The 25,970-nt window shown below is 48.9% G+C and overlaps 2 protein-coding genes across 2 annotated transcripts; one reads left to right on the plus strand and one right to left on the minus strand.

Annotated features, from left to right (window-relative positions):
• The first annotated feature begins 4,391 nt into the window (after nucleotides 1–4,391).
• Nucleotides 4,392–6,469, plus strand: Frat2 (FRAT regulator of WNT signaling pathway 2). The gene has a single exon (XM_057778325.1). It carries the CDS (start codon nucleotides 4,582–4,584, stop codon nucleotides 5,281–5,283), a length of 702 nt encoding a protein of 233 aa, XP_057634308.1. The 5' UTR covers nucleotides 4,392–4,581; the 3' UTR covers nucleotides 5,284–6,469.
• Nucleotides 6,470–19,181: 12,712 nt separating this feature from the next.
• On the minus strand, nucleotides 19,182–21,745 carry Frat1 (FRAT regulator of WNT signaling pathway 1). Its single transcript, XM_057778289.1, has one exon. It carries the CDS (start codon nucleotides 21,501–21,503, stop codon nucleotides 20,661–20,663), a length of 843 nt encoding a protein of 280 aa, XP_057634272.1. The 5' UTR covers nucleotides 21,504–21,745; the 3' UTR covers nucleotides 19,182–20,660.
• Nucleotides 21,746–25,970: the final 4,225 nt, after the last annotated feature.

A 25,970-nucleotide genomic window follows, 5' to 3' on the forward strand; every position in this document is an offset into this window, starting at 1 on the left:
AGGCACATCAGGACATCATTTTTTACAATTCGTTTCTTTCTGTACCTTTTATGTGTACATACATATTACGTACATACATGTACCCATTGATGCATGCATGTATGGAAGCCAGAAGATGTTGGGTATTTTCCTCAATCATTCTCCATCTTATTTTTAAAGACAGGGTCTCCCAATGAACCCAGGGCTCACTGATTGGCTAGATTTGTTGGCCATAGAACTCTTGGGATCTACATATCTTGAGGCCTTCCCACATAAGGTGTGCATGGCTGTGCTCAGCTCTTTTTGTTTTTTTTTTTTTGTTTGTTTGTTTGTTTGTTTTGTTTTTTGAGACAGGGTTTCTCTGTGTAGCCCTGGCTGTCCTGGAACTCACCTGTAGACCAGGCTGGCCTCAAACTTGGAGATCTGCCTGCCTCAACTTCCAAGTGCTGGGATTAAAGGGGTGGGAGGAAAGGATCTGAGCACTCAGGTCCTTAATGCTCACATGTGAGCACTTTACCCACTGAGTCTTCCCCATCCCCTTCCTTCCTTCTTTATTTTTGTTTGGTTTTTGAGACAGGGTTTCTCTGTATAGCCCTGGCTGTCTTGGAACTTGCTTTGTAGACCATGGTGGCTTGGGATTTACAGAGATCCACCTGGCCCTGCCTTCCAAGTACTGGGATTAAAGGTGTAGGCCATTGCCGCCCAGCTCCTTTAATTCTTTTTAACCTAATCAATAGCATGAGTTTTGTTCAAAAGAATAGGCTCTGAATTATCTCTAACCATGAGTGAAAACAGCAGGACTTCATTCTTTTTCTATGAGAGGATAAGATTCCAGGGTATGTCACAAATGTCACAATTTGTTTACCCATTCATCTACTAATGGGCCACACCACAAACTGGATTTTTACATTTGAACATGCCCAGAGGTATTTCTGCTCCCTAGAGACTAATTCTGCTCTAGTACAGCCTCCCCTATTTTACAGATTAGGAATCTGAGGTACAAAAAAGGGGACATGTTAAAAGGGGATCCACGAGGCAGGCAAACTCCTTGGAGAGAACGGCTACGGGCCTGACTGACTGCTGAAGCCAGACACTGAGTCCTGTTCCTCCAAGGGTGTTCTGAATGCTTGCAATGTCTCTTTCCAGGCTGGCAGTCAGTGTGCCAGGCACACGACTCTCACTGCTTCCCTTTTTGATATCTTCTCTCATTACTTTTAATTGCATCTGGGCCTCGCTTTTGCTTCCTAATCCAGGGCATTCCTCTCCACCTCCCACTGGCCCAGCACAGCACTTCTTTTTCTGAGCTATCCCAAGAAGTGCCCCAAGAAAATGGAGCAGGGTTCCTGAAAGGCATCCATCTCCATAATGAAAAGTCTCATGTCCACATCCCAGCATATTTACATAGAAATCTGCACACAAAAGCAACATTACAAAGGGAAGGTTTTTTTCCCCCTTCCTTTCTTTTTTTAATGCCATCTCCTCACAGCTCCATTTCCTGCAGTAGTAAGAACACTATTGGAATTACGCTGACAGGAAGACAAAACAACTTCCAGGGATGCTGGGTTAGAAACAATAGCTTTGCCAAACCCATTAATGTTTAAAGTCAATGGAGCATAAAACTGCTTTTCTCTACTTACAGCCAGGCATCATCTTACAGAGTGGAGGGGGGAAAATTGCCATTTTAACTCAGCTGAAATCCATAAGCCTTCTCCTAATTTTCATTCTCCTTGAAATTCTCCAGTAAGTACCATCGGAATGAAAATGAGACTTTCTCTCCGGGGAGAATGGCTTCCAGTCTTCAGCAGTAAAGCGTGTGAAGAGAGACTTGGAGGTGAAGGAGGAGTCTCCTGGGATGCCCTTGCCCAAATCTGCAGAACTAGCTGTAGTTATGACACACCTTGAAATTTGGGAGCCCCTGGGTGCTTTCAGGAAGGCCATAAACAATCCAGGGCAAAGTCCGCAGGAGGCAGCTTTCTAAGGGCCAGCCCAGTCCTAGGAAGTATTGCCTTCGGGGTCTACTTTACTGAGTGGGTCTATGGGCTAACCTTGATTATTGAGATATTAGCTCTTTCCCCAGGAAATTGCTGGAAGAGAGCCCAGAGGCTGTCAGTAAAGCACTGGACCTAATAATCCCACAGTACATTTGTGTAATGCCTGACAAAGCCTGCTCCCATCACCTTTCAGGATCCTGAAAACAATCTCCAAAGGAGGCAGGGCAGGGATTTTTTTTTTTTGTGTGTGTGTGTGTGTGTCCATTTTACAAGTGAAAATACTTTAAACTGATTTGTGGGGAGTCCCACACCCAGCTTGAAGCAGGGATGAGACTTGAATCTATGTCTTTGCACAATCTGTTTAGATCTCTTTTGGCTCCCAGGAGACTGGTCAGAATATTCCCAGCCCCACCCACTCCTTACAAACACCAGTTTCCAGTATCTGGGAACTCAGGACAGAGCCTCTGTGTACCCAATCCACACTCCTCTCATTCAGCCAGGAAATACAGCCCTGGTTGGTAAGCTGAGGAGGAAGGGTGAGGAAGAAATTAATTTTATCTCATTTCCCTGAACCAAAGACCATAAAACCCCAGATAGATTTGAGAAACAAACAAAACACTACGAAAAAAAGCAACAAGGCATTAGGGGGAAAAAAAGGCAGATTTGATAACCTTTTTGAGGCAGGGAGACTAGATCTATGGCCATGTTAGAAGTCTCAAAGGAAGCCAGGTGGTGGAGACATAAGCCTTTATTTGATCCCAGCATTTGGGAGGCAGAGGCAGACGGATCTCTGAGTTCCAGACCCATCTGGTCTACAGAGTGAGTTCCAAGGACAGCCAGGACTACATAGAGAGACCCTGAAAAAACGAACAAAAAACGACAAACGACAACAAAAAAATTATTTTACTAGGGGCATGCACAAGGTGTTTGGGTGGGTGTGGGTGGGTAGAGAGGGGGGGGATGTACAAAGCCCAGAACAAACCACTGCAGTAAGAGAAAGGGTTCACTTCCAGTATACTAGTGAGTCATGGAATTATGAAAATCCCTGTAGTAGCCGGGCGGTGGTGGCGCACGCCTTTAATCCCAGCACTCGGGAGGCAGAGACAGGCGGATCTTTGTGAGTTCGAGGCCAGCCTGGTCTACAAGAGCTAGTTCCAGGACAGGCTCCGTAGCTACAGAGAAACCCTGTCTCGAAAAACCAAAAAAAAAGAAAAGAAAAAGAAAATCCCTGTAGTAGCAAGAATTTATTAGGGAACAATTTACAAAAAAAGCAAGTATGGCTTAACAAATGAGAAAACGCCTCAATAAACAAAAACCCAAAAATAAAACTAAAAACCACAGGCAAATTGAAAGATGTCAATTTCACCTGTAAAATAGGAATACACACATAAGATTTAATTCTACTACAATCTAGTGGTTTCAATAAATTATTGAGAAGAGTACATTTATGAATTACAGATGATTTCTTATATTTACACACACAAAAAAGCCAAACTTAAAATACTCTTATCTTTTGACCTAACACTCCACTCTTAGGAATGTACTCTGAGGGATAAATCACAAATTTAGAAAAGTTTTATGGGAAAGAAACATCAGTCACACACTTATTACAACGGTGAAATCAGGAGAAACAGCAACCGCTGAAGGAATTTAAACAATTACAAGCACTTAATGGAAACTTACGTAATCATTACAATGTTTTCAAAGCGCGTGCAATCACTGGAAAAGCGTTTATAATTTAATGTGAGGTTTAAAACAAAGTGTAATGTTTTGTGCGTGGCTGTTTGTATAATGTACAGAGAAAAGGCTTGAAAGGGGAAAAAAAGTCTTTTAATCATGTTTGAATCCTACGGTTACAAAAACTTTGAACTTCAAAAAAAGTCAAAAAAAAAAAAAAAGTCGACGCTAGTCACGCCGTGGCTCACAGAAGTGGCCGTGAAGGCAAAAGTCTGGGATCCTGCGGTCATAGGGTCTGCGCCCCGGTAGCGGCGGTTCCTCCCTGCCAACCCCCGACGGGGCCGCCCCTCCCCCGGGGCCGCGTGGCCACTGCGGGTGCGCGGAGTGGAGCCGGGCCAGCGCAAGCGTTGCCGACACGTGGGGAGGGAGCGGGCGCGGCGGAGGAGGGGCTGGGTGTGTGTGTGTGGCGGGGTGTCCGCGAGTGGGAGAGGCCAAGTGGCCGTCTCCGCGTGGGCCTCTTTCCGGACCGCTCGTGGGGCCCGGGCTCGACGAGAGTCGTGCCCACCCCCGGGGCTGCTCACAGGCGGAGAAGGTAGCACTGGGAGGAGGGCACGGACCGGGGGTCCGCACGGTGCGCGCCGTTCCGCGCTCCGAAGTCTTCTGCGTACGTTCCTCCCCCCCACGGCCGCGCGCAGTGGAAGGAGCCGCGCGACGTCACCCATTGTTTACAAATCAACCCGAGCCGGCCGCGTTCCGGCTCCCGCGGCTGGGAGGCGCGCGGCGCGACTGCCCGGTGGCCCCGGCTTCCGCGTCCCAGGCCCGGCCCCGGCCTCCGCCCCGCTCCCGCTCCCGCTCCAGCCGCGGCCCGCCGAGGCCGCAGGCAACCGAGCCGCCAGCGACGCCCGCACAGCCGCGGGGGCCCGGGCGGGGGGCCATGCCGTGCCGGAGGGAGGAGGAGGAGGAAGCCGGCGACGAGGCGGAGGGGGAGGACGACGACGACAGCTTCCTCCTGCTGCAGCAGTCGGTGACTCTGGGCGGCTCGGCCGACGTGGACCAGCTCATCGCCCAGATCGGCGAGACGCTGCAGCTGGACGCGGCGCACGACGACCCGGCCTCGCCGTGTGCTGCCCCGGGTCCCCCGCCCCCGCCTCCGCCCCCGCGAGTCGTGGCGGCGCTGCCGGCGGACAAGGCCCTGGCCCCGGCGAGGCGGCTGCTGCGAGCGGCCGCGCCTGCGGAGGCCGGGGACCCGGCGCCCCCGGGGGCCGTGCGCTGCGTGCTAGGAGAGCGCGGGCGCGTGCGGGGTCGGACGGCTCCCTACTGCGTGGCCGAGCTCTCCGGGGGCCGCAGCGCGCTTTCCGGGCTGGGGCGGCGGGGGTGGCTCCCGGGTGCCGTGACATCTCGGCGAATCCAGCAGCGGCGGTGGGCTCCCGGCGGAGCGCGTGCTGGCGACGACGACCCTCACCGGCTCCTGCAGCAGCTCGTGCTCTCGGGAAACCTCATTAAGGAGGCGGTGCGCAGGCTCCAGCGAGCGGTTGCGGCGGTCGCAGCCACGAGCCCCGCTAGCGCCCCGGGGTCCGTGAGTGGCCGAAGCGGACCGGACTCAGTCACCTTGCAGCCCTCGGGCGCCTGGCTCTGACTCGGGGTTCCCGGAGGAGGAAGCGGACGCGGCCACGCCGACCCAACAGTGTCCTGCGCTGGACTGCCCGGAGCTGAAGCCGTCGTCCATCCCGCGGGCTACAGCCCCAAAGTTACCGACCGCGCGAGACTGTTAGAGAAAACGAACTCGACTGAGCAGCACTGGCAGCCGAGTACCTGGGATTTACCGGGAGAACTGTGGCAGCTACTTGATCAACTTGGACCTGACTTAGCCCTTGGGGACAGCGTGTGCTTGGATTGTTTATAAATGTTGCTCGCAGTGGCGGGAATTGGGAGGACTTTTCTAACAATACTTGAAAACGAATAGTCGGCATACATGGTCTCGTTATTTTCGGGTGGAGAAACTTCCTGAATGTGGTGCTACAATTGCAGATCGAAGAGGTTCTGGGGTGAAGAATGTTAAAACTTGGCAGTTGGGTGGTTGGCAACGGTGAAGGTGGCCGATGGGACCCAGTTGGTGAATTCTCGAAGATGGGGAGAGTTGAGTTTAAACGTGGGCTTGTAAATGACTTGACCTTGCCAACTTTGACTCAAGGTCAGCTTGGTTGTGAGTTGGGTGTTGTGGGATCCTTGGGAGAGCTCTAACCGTGGTGTCTTTTTTTTTTTTTTTTTTCTCCTCTTGATCCAAGCGCAGACCTGTCTCCTTTGCCACCTCTTGGAGTCTCCCGAGGACACGGAGGCCAATAGGGCTGTGACGGGAGAGTTATTTGCGCTTTCCGTGCTTTTCTCTTTCCAGAACAACTCCTCCTGCTAGACCATTCTTGGCCGTCGCACCAGCTTTCTCAGAAACTGCCATAAACAACCCCTATCCTCTTGTGGGGTGTGTGTGGTTGAATGAAAGCCTCGGACACACTTTTCTGCACTGTTTTGAGCCTCTGCAGACTCCGAGGGGCCCTCTCCTGCTTCCTCACCTGCTAGTTCTTTGTGAGTGACTGAAACCGTTTTTAAAATGTGACTCCAGGAGGAGAAACCGCCGGCTTTTCCCCTTGTGAAACTTGAGGGTGCCCTTTCTGAGGTGCCACCCCCCAGACTCTAAGGTAGCTAAACCATTTTTTTTTAAAGATTCAATGGCTTGTTCATCCTTCAGATGTAGCTATTGATGTACACTTCGCAACGGAGTGTCTGAAATTGTGGTGGTCCTGATTTATAGGATATCAATTAAAATGTCTGCTGAATAAATTTGGTTTTTGTTTTAGAACACAGTCTGGATTTTTGATTAGAGGTGGGAGAGGGAAGAAAGACCATGTGGGGTGCATCCTCCAAAGCTAAGTCTATTTGGGGTCACTAGTGGGCTGGGGCCAGAGCTATGTTTAGTTGACTCTTAGCAGTTGCGCTTGAGTGTCTCTGGGTTTATTTTTATTTTACACACGTTTTGAGACAGGTTCTCACCGACCGAAAACCCTCTATGTGTAGATCAGGCTTACCTCAAACTCAGAGATTCCCCCATCTCTACTTCCTGAGTGCTGGTTTTAAGTCCGGCTCGCTTCACTCAGCTATTTAGATTTTCTTTTTTTACATTTATTTATTCGGTATGTGGAGGGTTCCCACATGCAGTGGGAAAGCCTGTGGGACTCCGATGACAACAGTGGTAGTAGGTTTCCCCCCTTCTGATTGGGTCCTGGATATCAAACTTTGGTGGTCTGGGTTAGTGGCAAGTGCCTTTACAAGCTGGGGCCGTCATTGCCCGTTTCTGGGATTTTAGAAGCTGCTCCATGGGCTTTCCCATCGATCATTTTCTAAGAATTGCTTTCTGGGCTTTCTTGTGATCTTTTTCTAAGAATCAGAGTATACAGGCAAAGACAGCCTGTTTTTTCTTTGAGACTGCCCAGATTGAGTTGTGTAGTCTATAGTAAGAAAAACATTCTTTTTTTTTTTTTTTTTGAAACAAGGTCTATGTATCTCCTGTCTGGAGCTCACTATGTAGACCAGGCTGGCCTTGAACTCAGAAGGATCCCCCTGCCTCTGCTTCCCAGGTGCTGGGTGCTAGGGTTAAAGACCTGTATGAATGACTACTACACTTGGCAAAAACCAAGTCTTTGAGTCATTTTTTTGGTAGTTGTAAGATAGCTTGGGAAGTTCATGACACTTTTCCTTCATTCTCAGCCCCATATTCTCTGGGCAGGAGTCCTCACTGTTGTGTCTTGCTTCCTGTCTCACCCTTCTCTTTTTCCTTTTTGAGACAAATCTCAGGCTTGCTGTGACCATATTGTTGTTCTGCCTCTGCACCCGCTCCCCCAGTGCTGGGGTTACAGGTGTGCCAGCCAGCATGCCTGTCATTTTTTGCTGGAGGTGGTGGTTGTGTTGGTGAGGTTTCTGTTTGTTTTAAGACAGTAGCCCAGGCTGGCCTCAAATTTGTAGTAATCCTACCTCTGCTTTCCCTTGCTGGGATTATAGACAGAAGCTGCTTGGTACATCCTACCTCTGCTTCCAAGTTCTCTGGGGACGGGACTCGTGCTGAGTACCGCTCCCTCCCGTGCTTAAGAAGTCCAGCCTCCAGCTTCACTTGGTGCAGGCCTACTGCTGCGTGCCATGGTTTGTTATGGTGAGCAAGTCACTGTGTGTGCTCACACACTCACACCTACCAGTGTCCTCCTTCTCTCATTTGTAAACAATAGTACTTAAGTAGTTGGGAGAATCGAAGTGTTCAAAACATAACATAGCTGCTCACTATTGGTTCTAGCTGGATTTAAGAGGATGTTCTTTTTTTTTTTTTTTTTTTTTTTTGGTTTTTCAAGACAGGGTTTCTCAACTAGTTCTTGTAGACCAGGCTGGTCTCGAACTCACAGAGATCCGCCTGCCTCTGCCTCCCAAGTGCTGGGATTAAAGGCGTGCGCCACCACCGCCCGGCTAAGAGGATGTTTACATCTAGATTATTAAATATTTTGCTTGAACCTGCGGTGGTGGAACACACCACCTAGCAGAGGCAGGTGGATCTCTGTGAGTTCAAGGCCAACCTGGTTTCAATACTTACAGAGAAACCCTGTCTCAAAACAAAAAACAAAACAAAAAAAACCCCAAAGCATTTTGCTAGAAGCTGTGACTGTGTGCGTTTTACTGTAGACTGAACTCAGCTTCACAGACGACAGGCAAGCGCAAGCACTCAGGTACCAAGCTGTCTTCTTAGTCCCTTTTATATTAAAACCTTTTTCTGTTCATGTGTTCGCAGTTGAGCATGTACATGTGTTCATGCATGTGGAGGCCAGAGATGAACAGGCATCTCCCTTGATAACTCCACCTTATTATTTGGGATTGAGACAGTCCCTCATGGAAGCTGGAGCTCACTAATTCAGCTATACTGGTTGGCCAGCAATCTCCCAGTGTCCTCCCAGGTACTCTACAAGTGTGTACTGCACCACCACCCACTGTGTGCCGTTTTAAAAGTATATTTTTGTTTTTCAAGACAGGGTCTTATTATGTAGCTCTGGCTGTCCTGGAACACTGTGTAGATCAGGCTGACCTCAGACTCGAGATCTGTCTGCCTCTGTATCCTAAGTGCTGGGATCAAAGACGTGCAGTACTATGCCTTGATTTTTGTTTTGGTTTTTTATATGTGTGCCAAGGATGCAACCTCAATTCCCCATGTTTCTGCAACAAGTACAAAAGTACTTTACCTACTGAGCCATCCCCTCAACCCCATTTCCTCTCCAGCTAGCCTGGCTTTGAATTTGTCATCCTCCTGCCTCAACATTCTAAATGCTGGGATTATAGGTATATAGTGTCACACTTAGCTTTTTGTTTTGAGACAGGGTCTGGCTAAGTTGCTCAGGCTGATCTGTTCAAACTTGGAATGTCCCTGTCTCAACCTCCATGGTGACTGGATTGCAGGCATGCACCTAGCCTATGTGAGACTTTCTTGACACCATTTTCTCCTGAGTTGAATTAATAACGTTCTTAGTAAGTCCTTCAGGCCTTGGCTCACCTAATATTCACAGGAGCTTCCCCATTGTCACACTGTAGCATGAATTCTAGTTGGTCTTAATAATAAAACCTCAGAGTCAGATAGTAGGGGGTGAAAGCTGAAGGCTCTGAGAAGCAGAGTAGCCAGTCTCTAGAGAGTTCTCACCTCTACCAGTGATGAGCTGCTTCACACTGCCCTTCCCCTCAGACTGCTCTGAGCGCCTGTCTCCTCCCACCTTCTATTCCTCCCTCTGGCCAGCCGTGTCTGCAGGCGTGGGATTCCAAGTGCTGGGGTCACCTTTGGGTGAACTCTGTATCTCTTTTAGACTGGATCAATTTTGTGTAGCCCAGCACGGCTTTGAACTAACAGGTCTATCTGTGTGTGCAGGGATTAAAGGTGTGGCCACCATTGCCTGGCCACTAGTGGTTTAGCTCTAAACACAAAAGAAATAGCACTACATCACCTTTTTTTTTTTTTTTTTTTTTTTTTTTTTGGTATATCAGCTACATAGATGCAAGTTGCTGGGGATTGAGGATGAGATGGAGTTTGAGAACATCCAGTTTGAAGTCTGAGACCTGCTACAAAAGCACTGTGAATTACCTAGGAGCCACATACGAACAGCATGTGACTGCTTCAGTCAGAATGCTGGGATCTCCATAAATGAGCCTACTGGGCCGAATGTGGTGGCATACGCCTTTAAATCACACTCAGGAGGCAGAGTTTAGGCTGATCTACAGAGTTCCAGGACAGCTAGGGCTGTTACACACAGAAACCCTGTCTCCGAAAGCCAAGAGAAAAAACCGTGAGCCTAGGACCACAACAAAGGTTTTGTCCTATGCAGGCATCCTAGGGAGCTACTTCCTGGTTGGAACAGCAACGGGGAGGAAGTTGACTGGACGATAAGAAGGGAAAAGGGAACTGACCTCTAATATAGGCACTTACTCCGGAGGGTGGGTACCTTTTGTCAGATACAAAGGTTGGGCAGAATTCAAACGCTGGGCTTTTAGAGTTGGTCTCTTGCCTTGTGTCAGAGTCTGCCCACACTGCTTTTGTGATGGTCATGGGTAGGGCAAGAAGAAAATATTTGGGTTTGTTTTTTTGTTTTATTTTAGACAAATACATACATAGTATCTATGTATCCCTGATGGGTTTAGAACTCACTGTGTAGACCAGGCAGTTCCTCTGTGGAACTCACAGAGGTCTTCTGTTTCCTGAGTGCTGGGATTAAGGGCTTGGACCACGATGTCTGACGGACATATTTTAAGTATGATAGCACTTAACATTGTTTAGGGAACACTATAGCTTCAACAGCTTCCCTCTAGATTCTTTTTTTTTTTTTTTTTTTTTTTGGTTTTTCGAGACAGGGTTTCTCTGTGGTTTTGGAGCCTGTCCTGGAACTAGCTCTTGTAGACCAGGCTGGACTCGAACTCACAGAGGTCCGCCTGCCTCTGCCTCCCGAGTTCCCTCTAGATTCTAAGGAAGTAGCTAGATTTGCTAAGCTGACCCTCCACAGCGGCAGGAGGGGATGGGGAGAAGAATCAGTCACTCTCCTGTCGCTTGCAGACTCGGTCCTGAACACAGCTCTCACAAGCCATCTTTTCCCACATGCCACATGTCGTGAGTAATGTCCTGCCAACTTGGAAACAGAAATCCTCCCAGATGGTTCTAGGTCTGGAGTCCAGAGGGCTGCTTTCCCTGAACAGCCTTCAGCCTGTCTCCCCAGCAATTAATCCTTCCCATTCTGCGACACCAGTAGCCCTGAGAGCATGGGTTTCATTAGGCCAGCGCAAATTTGACAGTCTCTCAGGTTGGTGTGTGTGTTCAAGAAGGCCTTCAAAAGCTTGCATGAACTTTAGACTAAGGGGAGACCCTTTTGCTTAGAGTGCTTTATGTCTTCCCCCAGAAGACCCCTGGAATTACCCTGGGTTAGACGACAAAGTGCTCATTGTTGGTCATGGTCTTTACAGCTGCTTTGGCTTTGGCCCGAACTCTCCAGTCCCTGGTACTGATCCAGCCATTTGTAAAAGCTAGAAATGCCAAGACCCAGCCTCGAGCCCGAAAGCGTCTCAGTGAGGTCACCCGAGGAAGCAAAGGCCATTTCTAAAAATACTGCATCTTGGAATGGGCCATTCCTAGTACTCAGCCCAGGAATGACTTTGGCTAGGACACTTGCCTTTTAGAGTAGGTGGCCACGGAATGGTGGGGAGAGACAGAGTTGAACTGACTCCTATCTTCTAAAAGGACCGGTGCCTAAGTTCCCCTGATAACATTCGGCCATACTGAGCCAGAGGGACCACAGCTCTAGGGAAGTGACAAGAAGCTGGGTTGTGTCAGGTGACTCGGGTTGTTGATGGGGAGGGTTGATTAGGAGACTCGAAAGAAATCACAGGGACAGCAGTCTGGGGGTCTCCCGGGACTAGAACTTGAGTGACATGGGCTGGTGATAAAGATTTGGCAGTTGAGGCTAAGATGGCTTGCTAGGGCCTGGAAAAGGGTGTCAGGAACAGTAAAAACACTAGCTAATGGATTTGGTGCTCTGCCCTATACACTTTACAAAGACCACGTCATCAGTTTGCTGGGAGGAAGATGAGAATACATACATGCTGAAGCAGACAGAAGATAGGAGTAGAACCAAGGGCAGGAAGCCGTGGACACTGAAGCCGTGGACACTGATGCTGTGGACACTGAAGGGAGAGCTGCTGGACTGAGGAACACCTTGGCTGAGCAGCTATGTTCATGTTGTCTCTATGGGTATACCCTTAAGCTACAGATGACCAGGGCACATGGGACTTGATCTTGGCCAGTGACTTGCATTGATAGTTTCTGAACACTGAAGTTTAATCTCCTGTTATTAGCACCCTTAAGTAGTATCCTTTTATTCATTTCTTTTGAACATGATCTTTTTTTAAAGATTTTTATTTTTATGTGCATTGGTGTTCCACTTGTGTGTCTTTGTGAGGGAGTCGGATCCCCTGGAACTTGTTACAGACAGTTGTGAGCTCCATGTGAGCGCTGGGAATTGAACCTGGGTTCTCAGTAAGAACAGCCAGTGCTCCTAACTGCTGAGTCATCTCTCCAGCCCATTTAAAAAATATTTTTTCATTCCATTTATTTGCATATATTTGAGCACATACGTGTGTGTGCGCGCGCGCGTGTGTGTAAATCAGAGAACAACGTGTACAGTTCTTTCTTTCTACCTGGGTCCCAGGGATTGTACTCATATTGTCAGACTTGGCTCAAGGGTCCTCACCAACTGAGCCATCTTGAAGGCTCCAGTAGTGTGATTTGAACACCTGTTCTGAGTTTCTCTTATCCGCATCCCTACTGAAATTAAAAAAAGTACTATTTAAGGTACACTGGAAGAAAAGGCTGTGTATTGCTCACATAAAATAAAGCAAATTTATTTCTAAAAAGAAAATAAAAGAAAGGGGCTTGCGACTGTGACTTCAGTATTTAGGTGCAGGGAAATCTAGGGAAGTCTTTTTATTAGGCTGTGAGACCTAATTTCGACAGTTAAACAGAAACAGGCCGAGGCAGGGCGAAGGCAGCAGGATGATAGCCAGCTTGTGCCCTTTTAACCCGCCCAAATCAATAAGTCAAGCAAACTGTCCGGGCAGCCTATCAGCTCGGGCTGTGCGCGCTCCCTTCTGTGAGTCAGTTAGTAGTTGATAAGGAGAAACAGTTACTAAACTCCTCGGTATCAATTTTAGTTTGTATTCTCTTGTAGCATCAGCTACCGGCAATTCATTCACAGAAAGTCCCAGCTGATATGACCCCTTGTCAGGTCCTGGGATTCTCTGAGCCGGTCAATTTCTGACCCTGGATGCTGCCATATGAACTATCCACACATACAGTCCTTTTGAGTCCTGCCCACTGTATGACCCCCATTCTTCCTACCTCTGTCAGGAGCTTGGTCCTTCAGAGCAGCTCCTTCTAGTTGCTCTCTCTCTCCATCCCCTGCTTACCTCCAAATGAGCATGGTTTTCTCCTGGCTGAGGAATCCTTCCCTTGACCTTTTCTTCTCTTTGGGGATTTTGTTTTACAGTGTTAGGAATTAAACTCAGAGCCTCCCATATGCTGGACCAACACGCTGCCCCTCAACCACATTCCCGGCTTCCATATTCAGCTCCTGTCTCTTCTTCCCCACCATCTACAGACATCTAGGTGACTCAGCTCATAGGCTCCTCCCCAGGCACCCTGAGCTTGTGTCAGGCTGTTGAAACCTCCCCTCCCCCGTTTGTTTGCTCTGCAAATATTTACTGACTGTCAATACCAAGTGGTAATACTAAATGCAGCCATGTTTTGGGCAGGGGCCTGAGTGGTTTTAGTAGTTATCAGCTCCATGAATACTCACAGCAATCCTATCAGGTGGGAACTCATGTCGCTCCTAGAGAGGTGAAAAAAACGACCCAGGGTTACAGGAAGGAGCCAGGCAGTCTGCTCACACACTGCATGTTTATGGCTACACAGTACAGTACTCAAGCCTGTGGGTTTTCTTTCTGAAATGTCTCGCATTTTCCTCTCCCTACCCATCTGGGGCCTTTATCGTCTGATGCCTGAATGCTGTAATAGCCAGCCGTGGATCTGGGTGACCATAAATAGTCCCCTTCAGCCCCAGTCCATTTCCCATGCCACGCGGCTCAACAATCTTCCTAAAACATCCTCTACATTTTGCCATTCCGCTGCCATCAAAGAATATATAATCTCTCTGGGAAGGAGGCATGCACATATGAGCCCCTGAGATAACTCCATAATGACAGTAAACAAGACGAACAGGGGAGCAAAATGAACTGGAACACGAGTCCTGGGACACAATTGCATGATTTTTCTCAGCACAAATTATAGACAGAAGTGCAGAGGGCAGGCAAGCTGAACTTCAGCTGAGCACAGAAATTAAATTAGAGAGGGTGGGCTTTCTAATAAGGAAGGAGGGGGTCGTAGGAGCCGGGCCTGGGCTGGCTTCACTGTACACGCATCTATCCTTCATTGCAAGTTCTAACCTCAAGCTGTTTCCCTGGCGTGGCTAGATGGTGGCCTCTACTCTCTCCTTAGTGAACATTTAGATGCTTTCTTTGGTCTCAGCTATCTTTAAGACTTCGCTGTGAGCCCGGCGGTGGTGGCGCACACCTTTAATCCCAGCACTTGGGAGGCAGAGGCAGGTGGATCTCTGTGAGTTTGAGACCAACCTGGTCTACAAGAGCTAGTTCCAGGACAGACTCCAAACCACAGAGAAACTCTGTCTCCAAAAAGCAAAAAAAAAGACTTCGCTGTGAAAGTGCAGCTGGGATGGCGACCCAGTGGTCTGACCTCAGAGGGGACAGTTTTGCGCATGCTACCCCTGAGCTATAGATCCAGTCTCTGTGCCTTTTTTTGGTTTGTGTTTTGAGACAGGGTCTCATGTAACTGAAGTTATCCTTGATCTTGCTGTATAAATGAGGATGAGCCCAGCACTGGTGGCGCGCGCCTTTAATCCCAGCTCTCAGGAGGCAGAGGCAGGCGGATCTCTGTGAGTTCTAGGACAGCCGGGACTGTTAAACAGAGAAACCCTATCTCAAAAACAAACAAACACATAAATATATAATAAATAAACAAGTAGACAAGGATGACCTTGAATTTGTTATTCTCCCACCTCCACTTTCCAAGTATTGGGATTACAGGTGTGAATCCCCTCATTGGCTTCCCTGTGCCTTTTCTTATTTTTTGTGTATGTGATATGATGTGTATGTGATATGTGTGGTGGGAGGATGGGCATGCACATGCCACAGCACACGCAAGGCGACAACTCATGGGAGCCGGTTTCTCTTTCCACCACGTGGGTCCAGGGGACTGAACTCAGGTTGTCAGGTGTGGCACTAAGCATCTTTACTTACTGAGACATCTCGCCAGCTCTCTGTCTTTTAAGAGAGATTGGAGCTGGGTGTGGTGGGGCAGGCCTTTAATCCCAGCACTTGGACAGGCAGTTGGATCTCTGTGAGTTCAAGGCCACCCTGGTCTACAAAGAGAATTCCAAGACAGCTAGGGCAGTTACACAGAGAAACCCTGTCTTGAAGAGAGAGGAGAGAGAGAGAGAGAGAGAGAGAGAGAGAGAGAGAGAGAGAGAGAGAGAAGGGGGGGCCGCAATGGCATATAGCTCTGTAACTCTGTGATACAATCTGCGTGTGAGACCTCACAGGGAAGAGAGGAAAAAGGGAGGGCGGGACTTTGGAGAAGTCATTCAGAGACAGGCTTTTCTACAAAAGACTCAAAATCGTGCTTTTATAGAACAGCTTCCTGAGTCAGAAGTAGTGGTGGATACTTAGAATCCTAGGATTTGGGAGGTAGAGGCAAGAGGGTTTAGGAATTCGGGGCGAGTGTTGGCTGTAGAGTTAGGGAGCGTCAACCTGGGCTGCACAAGACCCTTATCTCCCACAATTCTGCAAGTTAGGCTCTGTGCTTTTCCCATTTTGCAGATGAATTGAAGACACAATGAACTTGTGGACCCTGGCCCAAAGCACACAGCTAGCCTCTAAGGACTGGCTGCTGAGCCCAGCTCTTGCTTCCAGTGTCTGGGAGACACAGTTAAGGGCGGGTTCTTTACACTCCCTTTATATAAGGATGGGAACAGTGCCCAGGAGAGTTTTTTTCTGCCTGGACCAGCTTTCACAGCATCATGTGGAGTGCACCTCCATCTCTAGATGAAGCGGGAGCCCCAGCCTACAAAGCCTCAGCTCTCTGGGGCTGACATTCAGTGATTACTGAGCATCAGTGGAAAGGGGGAGAGCGCTAATTGAGTGAGTTAGTAATTTGGTTGCCAAGGTAACCCTTTTCTGATTGGAAGGAAGGGATCACAGGGTTCAACACAGACTTTGCTGGATAGGAAAGTGTTGTCTGATCTTCACTCCGTGTTCCTGCTTCTAAGCTGGAAAAAGAACTGGGGGGAAAAAAAGATAAAATTTGAATTCAAAGAGCATTTAAGTCTGTCTTAGAATGATCTTCGGGTGGCAGACTTTGGAGCGGTCTATGTGCCTTTCTTTCATCCAAACCATTATTTGATAATTGATTAATTTTAGTTTTTGTTTCAGTTTGTAGCTTTGGCCTTTCTCTCACCTGAGCGTCTTCTGTAGCCAGCTGTCTTTATAGTTTGCCTGTTTCGTAAGAAAATGGCTAAGGGAGGCAACACAGCTGGTAGAGTGCTTGCCTAGCCCTGGGTTCAGCCCCCAGGACTCAATAACCCTGGTTATTCCAGGACTTGGGAAGTTGAGGTAGGTTGATCAAAAGTTCAAGGTCACCATCTGTTAGGAAGCAAGGTGAAGGCCAGCCTGGGCTACGTGAGACTCTATCCCAGAAAATCAAAGTTGTTACAACATACTTGGCACTCCACAACTCCAGTTAGGCAGTTGGGTTTTTTTTGGTTTTTTTTTTTTTTTTTTTGGTTTTTCGAGACAGGGTTTCTCTGTGGTTTTGGAGCCTGTCCTGGAACTAGCTCTTGTAGACCAGGCTGGACTTGAACTCACAAAGATTCGCCTGCCTCTGCCTCCCGAGTGCTGGGATTAAAGGCGTGCGCCACCAATGCCTGGCCAGTTAGGCAGTTGGGACAGCATTTTCCAGGGTTTCTGTGTCAAAGTTACCAATTTGGACAACCACAGAGGGGCCATTTCCATGCAGGCTGGCCCAGCAAACAAGGTGGAGTGCCTGGAAAGAGGCCTGAACTGGGAGCCCAGAAATCAGGCTTCTAGATTGATAGTCTCAATCAGTGACTTCAGAGAATCACTCTGTCCTGCCCGTGTTCCTGGGCAATGGTTCTACCTAAAGAATGCTATGATATGGCTGGGTATATCTCAGTGGTAGAGTACTTGCTTAATCTTCATGAAACTCTGGGGTTCAACTTGCTAGACAATGCATGCAGTCACATACAGTTCTAATAATCATCATTCATACAAAGTCTGATTTATTCTATTCTAAAAAGGATTTAAGGGTGAGTAGTAGAACTTGGCAAGGTTTATAATTTTTATTTATTCTTTTATTAAGTATAGACACTTTTGGAAGAATCTTAAAATGGAGAGAGAAAAATGGGCTAGGTCTTGCCATATTGCCCCCTGGTCTCAAACTGCAGGGCTGAGGACTAGAACGATGTCTCAGTGGTTAAGAACAGTTGTTGCTCTTGCAGAGGACCCAAATCCGGTTCCCAGCATTTACATGGTAGCTCAAAACCATCTGTAACTTCAGTTCCAGGGAATCTGAACGTGTTCTGACCTCTGAGAGCACCAGGCATGGTTGTACCACCCCCCCGCCCCATATTCAGGCAAAAAAATTTTCAGTCCTTGGCAGGACTTTTATTTAAAAAAAAAGTTTATAGAACTCTAGTATAGTATCTATTAGTCTCCCCACCTTTAGAAATAAAAGGTTTTATGCAGCCAAGTTGGCCCCAATATGTAGCTGATAAGGATGACCTTGAATTCCCGATTCTTCTGTCTAAGCCTCCCAAGTGCTGGGGTTGTGAGCACATACCAAGTCTAGTTTCTGTTTCATCTTTCCAGGGCAGGGTGAACTCTGGCTGCTTACAGGCATGGTCTCATTCTGTAGCCCAGGCTGGCCTGGAACTTCTAGCCGTCATTCTGTCTCAGCTTTCCAAGTGCTGGAATATAAACATGAACCACCATGCGTGGCAGAATTTACAAGAATCCAGCTCTAGCTAGGTGGTGGCACATACCTTTAATCCCAGCACTCCAGAGGCAGAGACAGGTGGGTCTCTGTGAGTTTGAGGTCAGCCTGGTCTACAAAGAGAAACCCTCTCTCGAAAAACCAATTAAAAAAATTTGAGCTCTTCAGTACATTAGCATTCAATTATGGTCATTTTGGTGTTGGGGAGAGAGCTCTGGACTCCTCTCAGACCCAGATCTCTGAGAAGTGCATCCATAAGTAAGAACTCTGGCTGAGAAGCTCAGGGGCTGTGCCCACCTCAGAGCCCTGGCCACTGTCCACACAAGCTCAGCACTGCATCGCAGAGGCCCCTTCCTTGTCCGTGAGCTCTGTAATCATCCTTCCCTTGCTGGGGCTCTGAAGGTGCCCCTCGGAGACGGTAACTGTCTTATGTATGTAAGATGTAATGAATGGTGCATTGAGTCAAAAGAGTTGGCAACTAGAACACAAGGCAGAAAACCTTCCCAACGAGCAAGCTTTTGTGAATGAAAAATTGAGGACCCTAGTCACCTGGCTACTTAGAGCCAGTTCTGGAAAGGAAGGGCTACGTAAGGTCCACCTACCTCTCTCTATTACATGCTGGGCAGCTATCACATACACATCTCACTGTCCCTGCTGCACAGAGGAGGAAATGGAAAAAACCAGACTTCCAACACTTTTCCAAAGTCCCTTCCTCACTTCCTACGTGGACTTAAACACGAGGCACTCCTTCTGTGAACCCAGCTCAGCTCTTTCCTTGAGGGAACAGACTGAAGCATTTCAGAAAGGAATGGAAACGGCTGGTTGAGTCACTGCCGGGACAGAAGGGACGTAAATGTACCAAGAGCAGAGCAGGAGGCGTTATTTAATAAGAGCTCAACCAGTGTTCCCACTATCAGCTTTGTATGGTGAATCGCTCCTCATCAACAGCCCACTTAATGACACCAGAAGGGGAGGGGGAGGGGCAGGAGGCATCTGAGAGCAGCCCTGGGGATCTGATGCCTGTCACTGGCAGGCCTCTTCCTAAGTCTTCACCATCTCTGACACCCAAAGGCTCTGAGGTTTGGTGAATGGGATGGATCCAAAACCTGACCTCACTGGCATTTGATTTCATGCCAGCACCGATACACACCCAGCTGCACAGACCTCGTCTAACTAGTAAGCTGCTCAGACACAAAGGCCTCTAATTACCATCCGCGAGCCAGGCTGACAGGGATTTCAAGTGTTTTCATGTTTATGGAGATCACAGGAACGTGTTCTGTACATCTTTCCCACTGGAGGAAAGTACAAAATAAAAGCGAACAACAACAAAAAAACCCAACACATTTATTCAAAAACAGTTATTTCAGTTAAGTTAAAATCCTATAATCAGGACAGCCACAATTCCAGTCACTTCGGTGCGAAGTGTAGATTTGTCAATAGCCACATCTGGATGCTGAACAAGCCATTGACTCCATAAAACTAAAACGGTTGCTCAGAGTGAACAGCATTTCCAAGCACTTCAGTCACAATAGCAAAAAGCCTGCAGATTTTCCATTTGGAGGGTCACATTTTCTACTCGGTTTCCTTCACTTACAAAGGCGAGCTGGCACAGCTGGGGGAGGGTCAGAAGGAGGAAATCAACTCCCTCTATCCAGGGAATTGCAGCTGTTATTACAAATGGCCCCGAGAGCCCATTATAAGCGGCCGTGTGAGACTGTGTATCAGGAATGCCTGTTGTGCGGAGCCTCTCTGGTCCCTCTCCCTGGCCCCTAGGATCCTCAGCGCCACTCCCGCTTGAGTAGGGAAGCAGAGCCAAGGGGGAAGGGTGGTCCTCAGACCACTGTCTCAAGGAAGTTTCTGTGCAGGCCAAGAGAAGGGTCAGGGTCGGTAGTCCCAAGCAGGAAGGACAGACACGCATCACCCCCCGGGAGGTGGCGGGCGTGTCCTTAGGGAACTCCAGCATTGGCAAACAGCACGCTCTTCTCCCAGCAAGGCAGCTTGACTAGTCTCGGTTAGTGCCCCACAACACAGTGCGCGTCCAGGAAACAGCGACCTTGAACCCAAGGAGGAATGGGTCGACTCTGAAAACGGTTTAGGAAGGCGGGAGAGATAAATTCATGCTTCCCCATACCCTTCCATCGCCCAACACCGCTCAATGCCGCCTCCCACCCCCACTTGTGGTACATTTTCTCAACACTCCGGTAACAGCAACCAGTTGCAAAAAGGGGTAAAGACAGGAAAAAAAAAAGTTACTTCTATTTAGCCCTAAGAGGGTCCTTTCATGGTACCGCATGTTTTACAATAAAACCAGCACCGTAGAATATATGAGACGGTCTTTTAACTGCCATAAAATGTTCAAGTGTAGTATTTTGGGGTGTTCCCCGATAGTATGTCCACTCTAGTCCCCCCCACAAAGTGGATCAGGAAACAGCCACGAAAAGTACAGCAAGTAACTGTGATCATCGTCCTTCGTTCTTCGGCTGGCTGATCCTGAGAGCATGCACCATGGGCCACGTGGTTGCCGGTGCCCCGCAGAGTCTGCGCGGAATTGCAGCGTCCAGGTCGGATTACGCCAAAAAAGGAGTCCTGCTGACAGCCCGCGGTGTACTCAATAAAATCTGCTTTAAACAAGCCTAACTCCTGTATTTCAATTCAAGCAGTTTGGGGCTCTCGACCATGAAAACATTTGCGATTTTTCGGCTGTATTTCTTAGCTTATTATCCCGTTTTCAAATGCTCGAGTTTTCCACCAGCCCGGTGTAGTCCAGGGTGATTCCCTTCGTCCCCAGTTCCAGGCTGGTGCTGTGGTCACCCTGGTTGTTAGCTGCCAGGGACAAGTAGGTCGTCCCCAGTTCTGAGCCGCGCCCTCCTCGCGCAAGCGCCGGGGTCGCTGCAGGCCGCTCGAGGGCTCCGGGGTGAAGGCGGCTCGTGCACCGGGGCCGACAGAGGCCCGATGAACTGGTGTGCGGGAAGCTTTGCGTGTAGCTGTAGCCGTCGCGAATGGAGCCTCCGCACCGCCTCCTTGATGAGATTTCCCGAGAGCACGAGCTGCTGCAGGAGCCGGTGCGGATCGTCGTCGCCGGTGCGGATCTCGGGCTGAGATCCGCGTCGTTGTTGCAGGCGGCGGGACGCGGCTGCGCTTCGGAGCCAACCCCGCCGGCACGGGCCCGAAAGAGGCTGCGGGATGCTTGGCTTGCCGGTCCCCGAGGGTCCCTCAAGGCCAGGCTGCGGGGGCAGAGGGCACAGAGCGCTGGCGCCCCCGGCGAGCTCCGCCACGCAGTAGGGAGCCGCCCGACCCCGCACGCGCCCGCGCTCTCCTAGCACGCAGCGCACGGCTCCCGGGGGCGCCGGGTCCCCGGCCTCCGCAGGCGCGGCCGCTCGCAGCAGCCGCCTCGCCGGGGCCAGGGCCTTGTCCGCCGGCAGCGCCGCCACGACTCGCGGGGGCGGAGGCGGGGGCGGGGGACCCGGGACAGCACACGGCGAGGCCGGGTCGTCGTGCGCCGCGTCCAGCTGCAGCGTCTCGCCGATCTGGGCGATGAGCTGGTCCACGTCGGCCGAGCCACCCAGAGTCACCGACTGCTGCAGCAGGAGGAAGCTGTCGTCGTCGTCCTCCCCCTCCGCCTCGTCGCCGGCTTCCTCCTCCTCCTCCCTCCGGCACGGCATGGCCCCCCGCCCGGGCCCCCGCGGCTGTGCGGGCGTCGCTGGCGGCTCGGTTGCCCGCGGCCTCGGCGGGCCGCGGCTGGAGCGGGAGCGGGAGCGGGGCGGAGGCCGGGGCCGGGCCTGGGACGCGGAAGCCGGGGCCACCGGGCAGTAGCGCCGCGCGCCTTCCAGCCGCGGGAGCCGGAACACTGCCGGCTCGGGTTGATTTGTAAACAATGGGTGACGTCGCGCGGCTCCTACCACTGCGTGCGGCCGGGGGATGCTGTGTCCTTGGCAGCAGGGAGCCTACTGGGCCAGAAGACTGAGTGGAACCTGGCTGCCCCCGAGCCTCTTGGCCGTGTCTGCTGTGTGCGGGGATGTTTTGGGAAGCTGTTTCTGGTTCGCTCAGCCGGGCCTAATTGGCATTCCACAAGATGGACACCTTGGGGGACTCGATTGGTTTCTTCCACACACAGTCACTTCCACACACACTTACACCTCCACACACTCCCCTCAACACGTCAAGTGGTTTGGTTTAGGCGATGGGTTTTTTTTTTTTTTTTTTTCTTTAAGGTTCAGGTGCCAGCGTCAGGCGAGCATGGAAAGAAGAGGGGGCGAGGCTAGGAATTGATGTGACGATTAGGGAAAGGACGTTGTCAAAGATGGAAAAAAGATCCTGCTGTCTGATATGGATCGCCGGGTTGGAAACTGCGGGGGGGGGGGGGGGGGCGGCCACAGATTAGTGTTTCTTGACTGGCAACCCCTCTCCCCCGCCCCGACAGGGAGTTGACTCCTGGCCGGTTGCGAGGGGCGGTAATATGGAAAGTAAGTGTGTGTGTGTGTGTGTGTGTGTGTGTGTGTGTGTGTGTTTTAGAGTAATTCAACAGCCTAATGGAGAGTAGTCCACTATAAGGGAGGCACAGGATGAGCTGTTTATATAAAAGCAGAGGCCCGGCCATCTTAACCATTTGAGATAACATTGTTAAATTAATGGCTAAACAAATCTTTATTATTTATTCTTTAATATTTATTTATTTCGCGGCAGGACCTTGTGTTTCTCCTTGGACTGTATAGCTGAGGATAACCTTGAACTCCTGATCCTCTTACATGCACCTTGTAATTGTGGCACTAGTTCAAATTTGTTTAACGATTTATTTTGAAGTGTTGGGGATTACATCTAGGGCCTTGCACATGATAGGAGTGCTTTCCTTCTGAGCCTTTAGAAGATCGATGACCTTCAAATTTACTGCAACAGACATCTGTGTGGTGACACACATCTGTAATCCCAACACCGAGAAGGTGGAGGCAGAAGTATCACAAGTTCAAGATCATTTCTGGAAAGATAGCAAATTTGAAGTCAGTTTGGCTGCATGAAACTCGATGTTCCTACCATTGAACAGCCCTAGTTTCTAGTCCACCACTGAGGGAAAATACTGAGTCTAAACAAGTGAATTTTTTAATATGTAAATTGTACTACATAAAGCTCTTTTAAAATTAGTCATAAAGCATTTGCACACAGACACACAGAAGCCAACGCAGAATTTGGCATTGTGCAGGCAGGTACTTTCTAGTATTTAGCAAGAGTCAAGCCAAAGCCAGGGCTTGCACTCCTTTGTGGAGGAAGAGGTGTGAAGATTACTCAAACCTGTGAGTTTTAGATTGAGGCTGAACTCAAAAGAAAGTAAATGAGAAAAACATCTCATAATTTAAGAGCACTGGCTGCCCTTTGAGAGGACCTGGGTCTACACCCATCTGTAACTCCAGTTCCAGGGAGTTACATGCCTCTTCTGGCCTCCATGTGCACCAGGGACACACGTAGGACATACATAGGCATATATGCAGACAAAAACACCCATACATATTTAAAACTTTGTTTGTTTGAGACAGGATTTCTCTGTGTAACAGCCCTAACTGTCCTAGAACTAGCCTTGTAGACCAGGCTGACCTCGAACTCATAGAGATCTGCTTGACTCTGCCTATTGGGTGCTGGGATTAAAGGCATGTGCCACCACTACCTCGCTTATCTAAAACATTAAAAAAAAAAAAAAAAAGAGCCGGGCGGTGGTGGCGCACGCCTTTAATCCCAGCACTTGGGAGGCAGAGGCAGGAGGATCTCTGTGAGTTCGAGACCAGTTTGGTCTACAAGAGCTAGTTCCAGGACAGGCCCCAAAACCACAGAGAAACCCTGTCTTGAAAAAACAAAACAAACAAAAACAAACAAACAAAAGAACTGGTGGCTGGTGAGATGACTAAGGTTTGTCGCTAAGACTGTCTGCCTGAGTTCAGCCCTCAGGACCCAGGGGTAGAGGAAAGAACTGATTCCCACAAGTTGTCCTGCTGTGGAATAGTCCTTTTGTACACTGTGAAGATGTTTTGTTCTCATTGGTTTAATAAAGAGCCAGTTGGCCAATAGCTAGGTAGAAAGAGGTTAGTCAGGAGAGCCAGATTCAGAGGACTGCTGGGTAGAAGGAGGGTGGGGTTGCCAGTCTCACACAGAGGGAGCAGTGCTGAGGGATAATGCTCTTGTACGTTCTAAAGATTTGTCACTCGTGTTAGTTTAAAACTAACTGATTGGCCAGTAGCCAGGCAGGAAGTATAGGTGGGGCAACCAGACTAGGAGAATTCTGGCAAGATACTCAGTCACCTGCCACATGCAGAGGAAGCAAGATGAGAATGTCTTATTGAGAAAAGGTTCCAAGCCATGTGGCTAAACATAGACAAGAATTATGGGTGAATTTAATTTGTTAGAGCTAGTTAGTAATACACCTGAGCAATAGGCCAAATAGTTTATAATTAATATAAACCTCTGTGTGTTCATTTGGGATTGAATGGCTGCTGGACTGGGTGGGATAGAAACTTCTGTCTACAGAGCAGGATGTGTAGAAGATGAGATAACAAGCCATGAGCCTCATATCATCACATAAATGAATAGGAAATTGGTTAATTTAACTTGTAAGAGCTAGTTAGTAACAAGCCTTAGCTATTGGCTGAGCATTTATAATTAATAAGTCTCTGTGTGGTTATTTGGGATCCGACTGGCAGGACAGAAAAGTCTCCTTTACACTGCCCTTCAAACTCTCCCCCACTAGACAAATAAATGTAACTTTAAACATTTTGAAAGGGAATTAGGTTCATTTTTGTCAAGTGTAGAGGAAAGAACAGAGGAAAAGTCAGTCCCGTTCCCCTCCTCACACTTTTTTTGTTTTTGTAGCTTTGGGGCCTGTCCTGGAACTTGCTCCGTAAACTAGACTGGCCTTGAATTTACAGAGATTTGCCTGCCTCTGCCTCCTGCATGCTGGGATTAAAGGTGTGTGCAACCATTGCCCAGCCCCTCAGCTGGCCTAGAATTCACTCTGGAGCTGAAGATGGTCTTGAACTCCTGATCCTCCTGCCTCTGCCTCCCCAGTCCTGGGATTACAGGTTCTTGCCACAGCTCCCTGCTTGTAATAGAGCAGTTTGGAGAAAGTAATTGAACTTCTAAATCTAGGTAATATGGACTTCTACAGTATTATAAAATTAAAATTAATTGTTAGCAGATAGTCTGCTTGCCATCCCCACATCCCCACCAGGCAGGATCTTACTATGTAGTCCAGACTGGCCTAGAATTTCTGATGATTCTCCTGTCTTGGTTCCCTTGGTTTCCTGAGTGTTGGGATTGCAAGCACTTGAAATACTCCAAGCATTTTTTTCTTTTGTAATTTAGATGCCATTTATTTTATTTATTTGTTGCTCTACTTAGACTCTCTATAAACACAATTGGTGATAATTTTTCTCCTCTTTTTAACTCATTGTTTAAATGTAAGTATGGTCAAGGTAGGTCTTTTTTTTTTTTTTTTTTTTTTTTTTTTGGTTTTTCGAGACAGGGTTTCTCTGTGGTTTTGGAGCCTGTCCTGGAACTAACTCTTATAGACCAGGCTGGTCTCGAGCTCACAGAGATCCGCCTGCCTCTGCCTCCCGAGTGCTGGGATTAGAGGCGTGCACCACCACCGCCCGGCTGATTATTTAAAGTTTTAAGGTGAGATAGAGAACCAGGCATGGTCTACAAGCTCATAGTCCTGGCACCTGGGAGACAGGTAGAAGGGTCAGAAGTTCAAGGGCAGGTTCTGCCACAGAGTAAGTTAGAGACCAGCCTGAGCTATATGAGATACTGTCTCAAAAAAAAGAAAAGATGAGACATGAAACAATTTAAATAGTAGCAGTTTATAATTTATGGTTTTTTTTCAACTCAAAATATATGTCCACAGGGCTCAATGGATGGCCCAATGGTTAAGAGCCCTTGTTGCTTCTCCAGAGGACTGGGTTTAGTCTCCAGCACCCACATAATGGTTCACACATCTGTGATTCAGTACCATGGAATCTGATGGCCTTGTCTGACCTCCATGGACTCCAAGCATGCATGTAGTATACATACATACATGAAGACAAAACACCCACACATAAAGTCAAACGAATAAATATATAAAATTCACGCCAGGTGGTGGTGGCGCACGC

This window comes from Chionomys nivalis, chromosome 8, assembly GCF_950005125.1.
Source record: "Chionomys nivalis chromosome 8, mChiNiv1.1, whole genome shotgun sequence".
NCBI classification, from domain to species: Eukaryota; Metazoa; Chordata; class Mammalia; order Rodentia; family Cricetidae; genus Chionomys; species Chionomys nivalis.

Bases quoted from the DNA above. Each gene is read 5' to 3' on its own strand.
- Frat1 (XM_057778289.1), bottom strand. From the start codon at position 21,503: ATGCCGTGCCGGAGGGAGGAGGAGGAGGAAGCCGGCGACGAGGCGGAG.
- Frat2 (XM_057778325.1), top strand. From the start codon at position 4,582: ATGCCGTGCCGGAGGGAGGAGGAGGAGGAAGCCGGCGACGAGGCGGAG.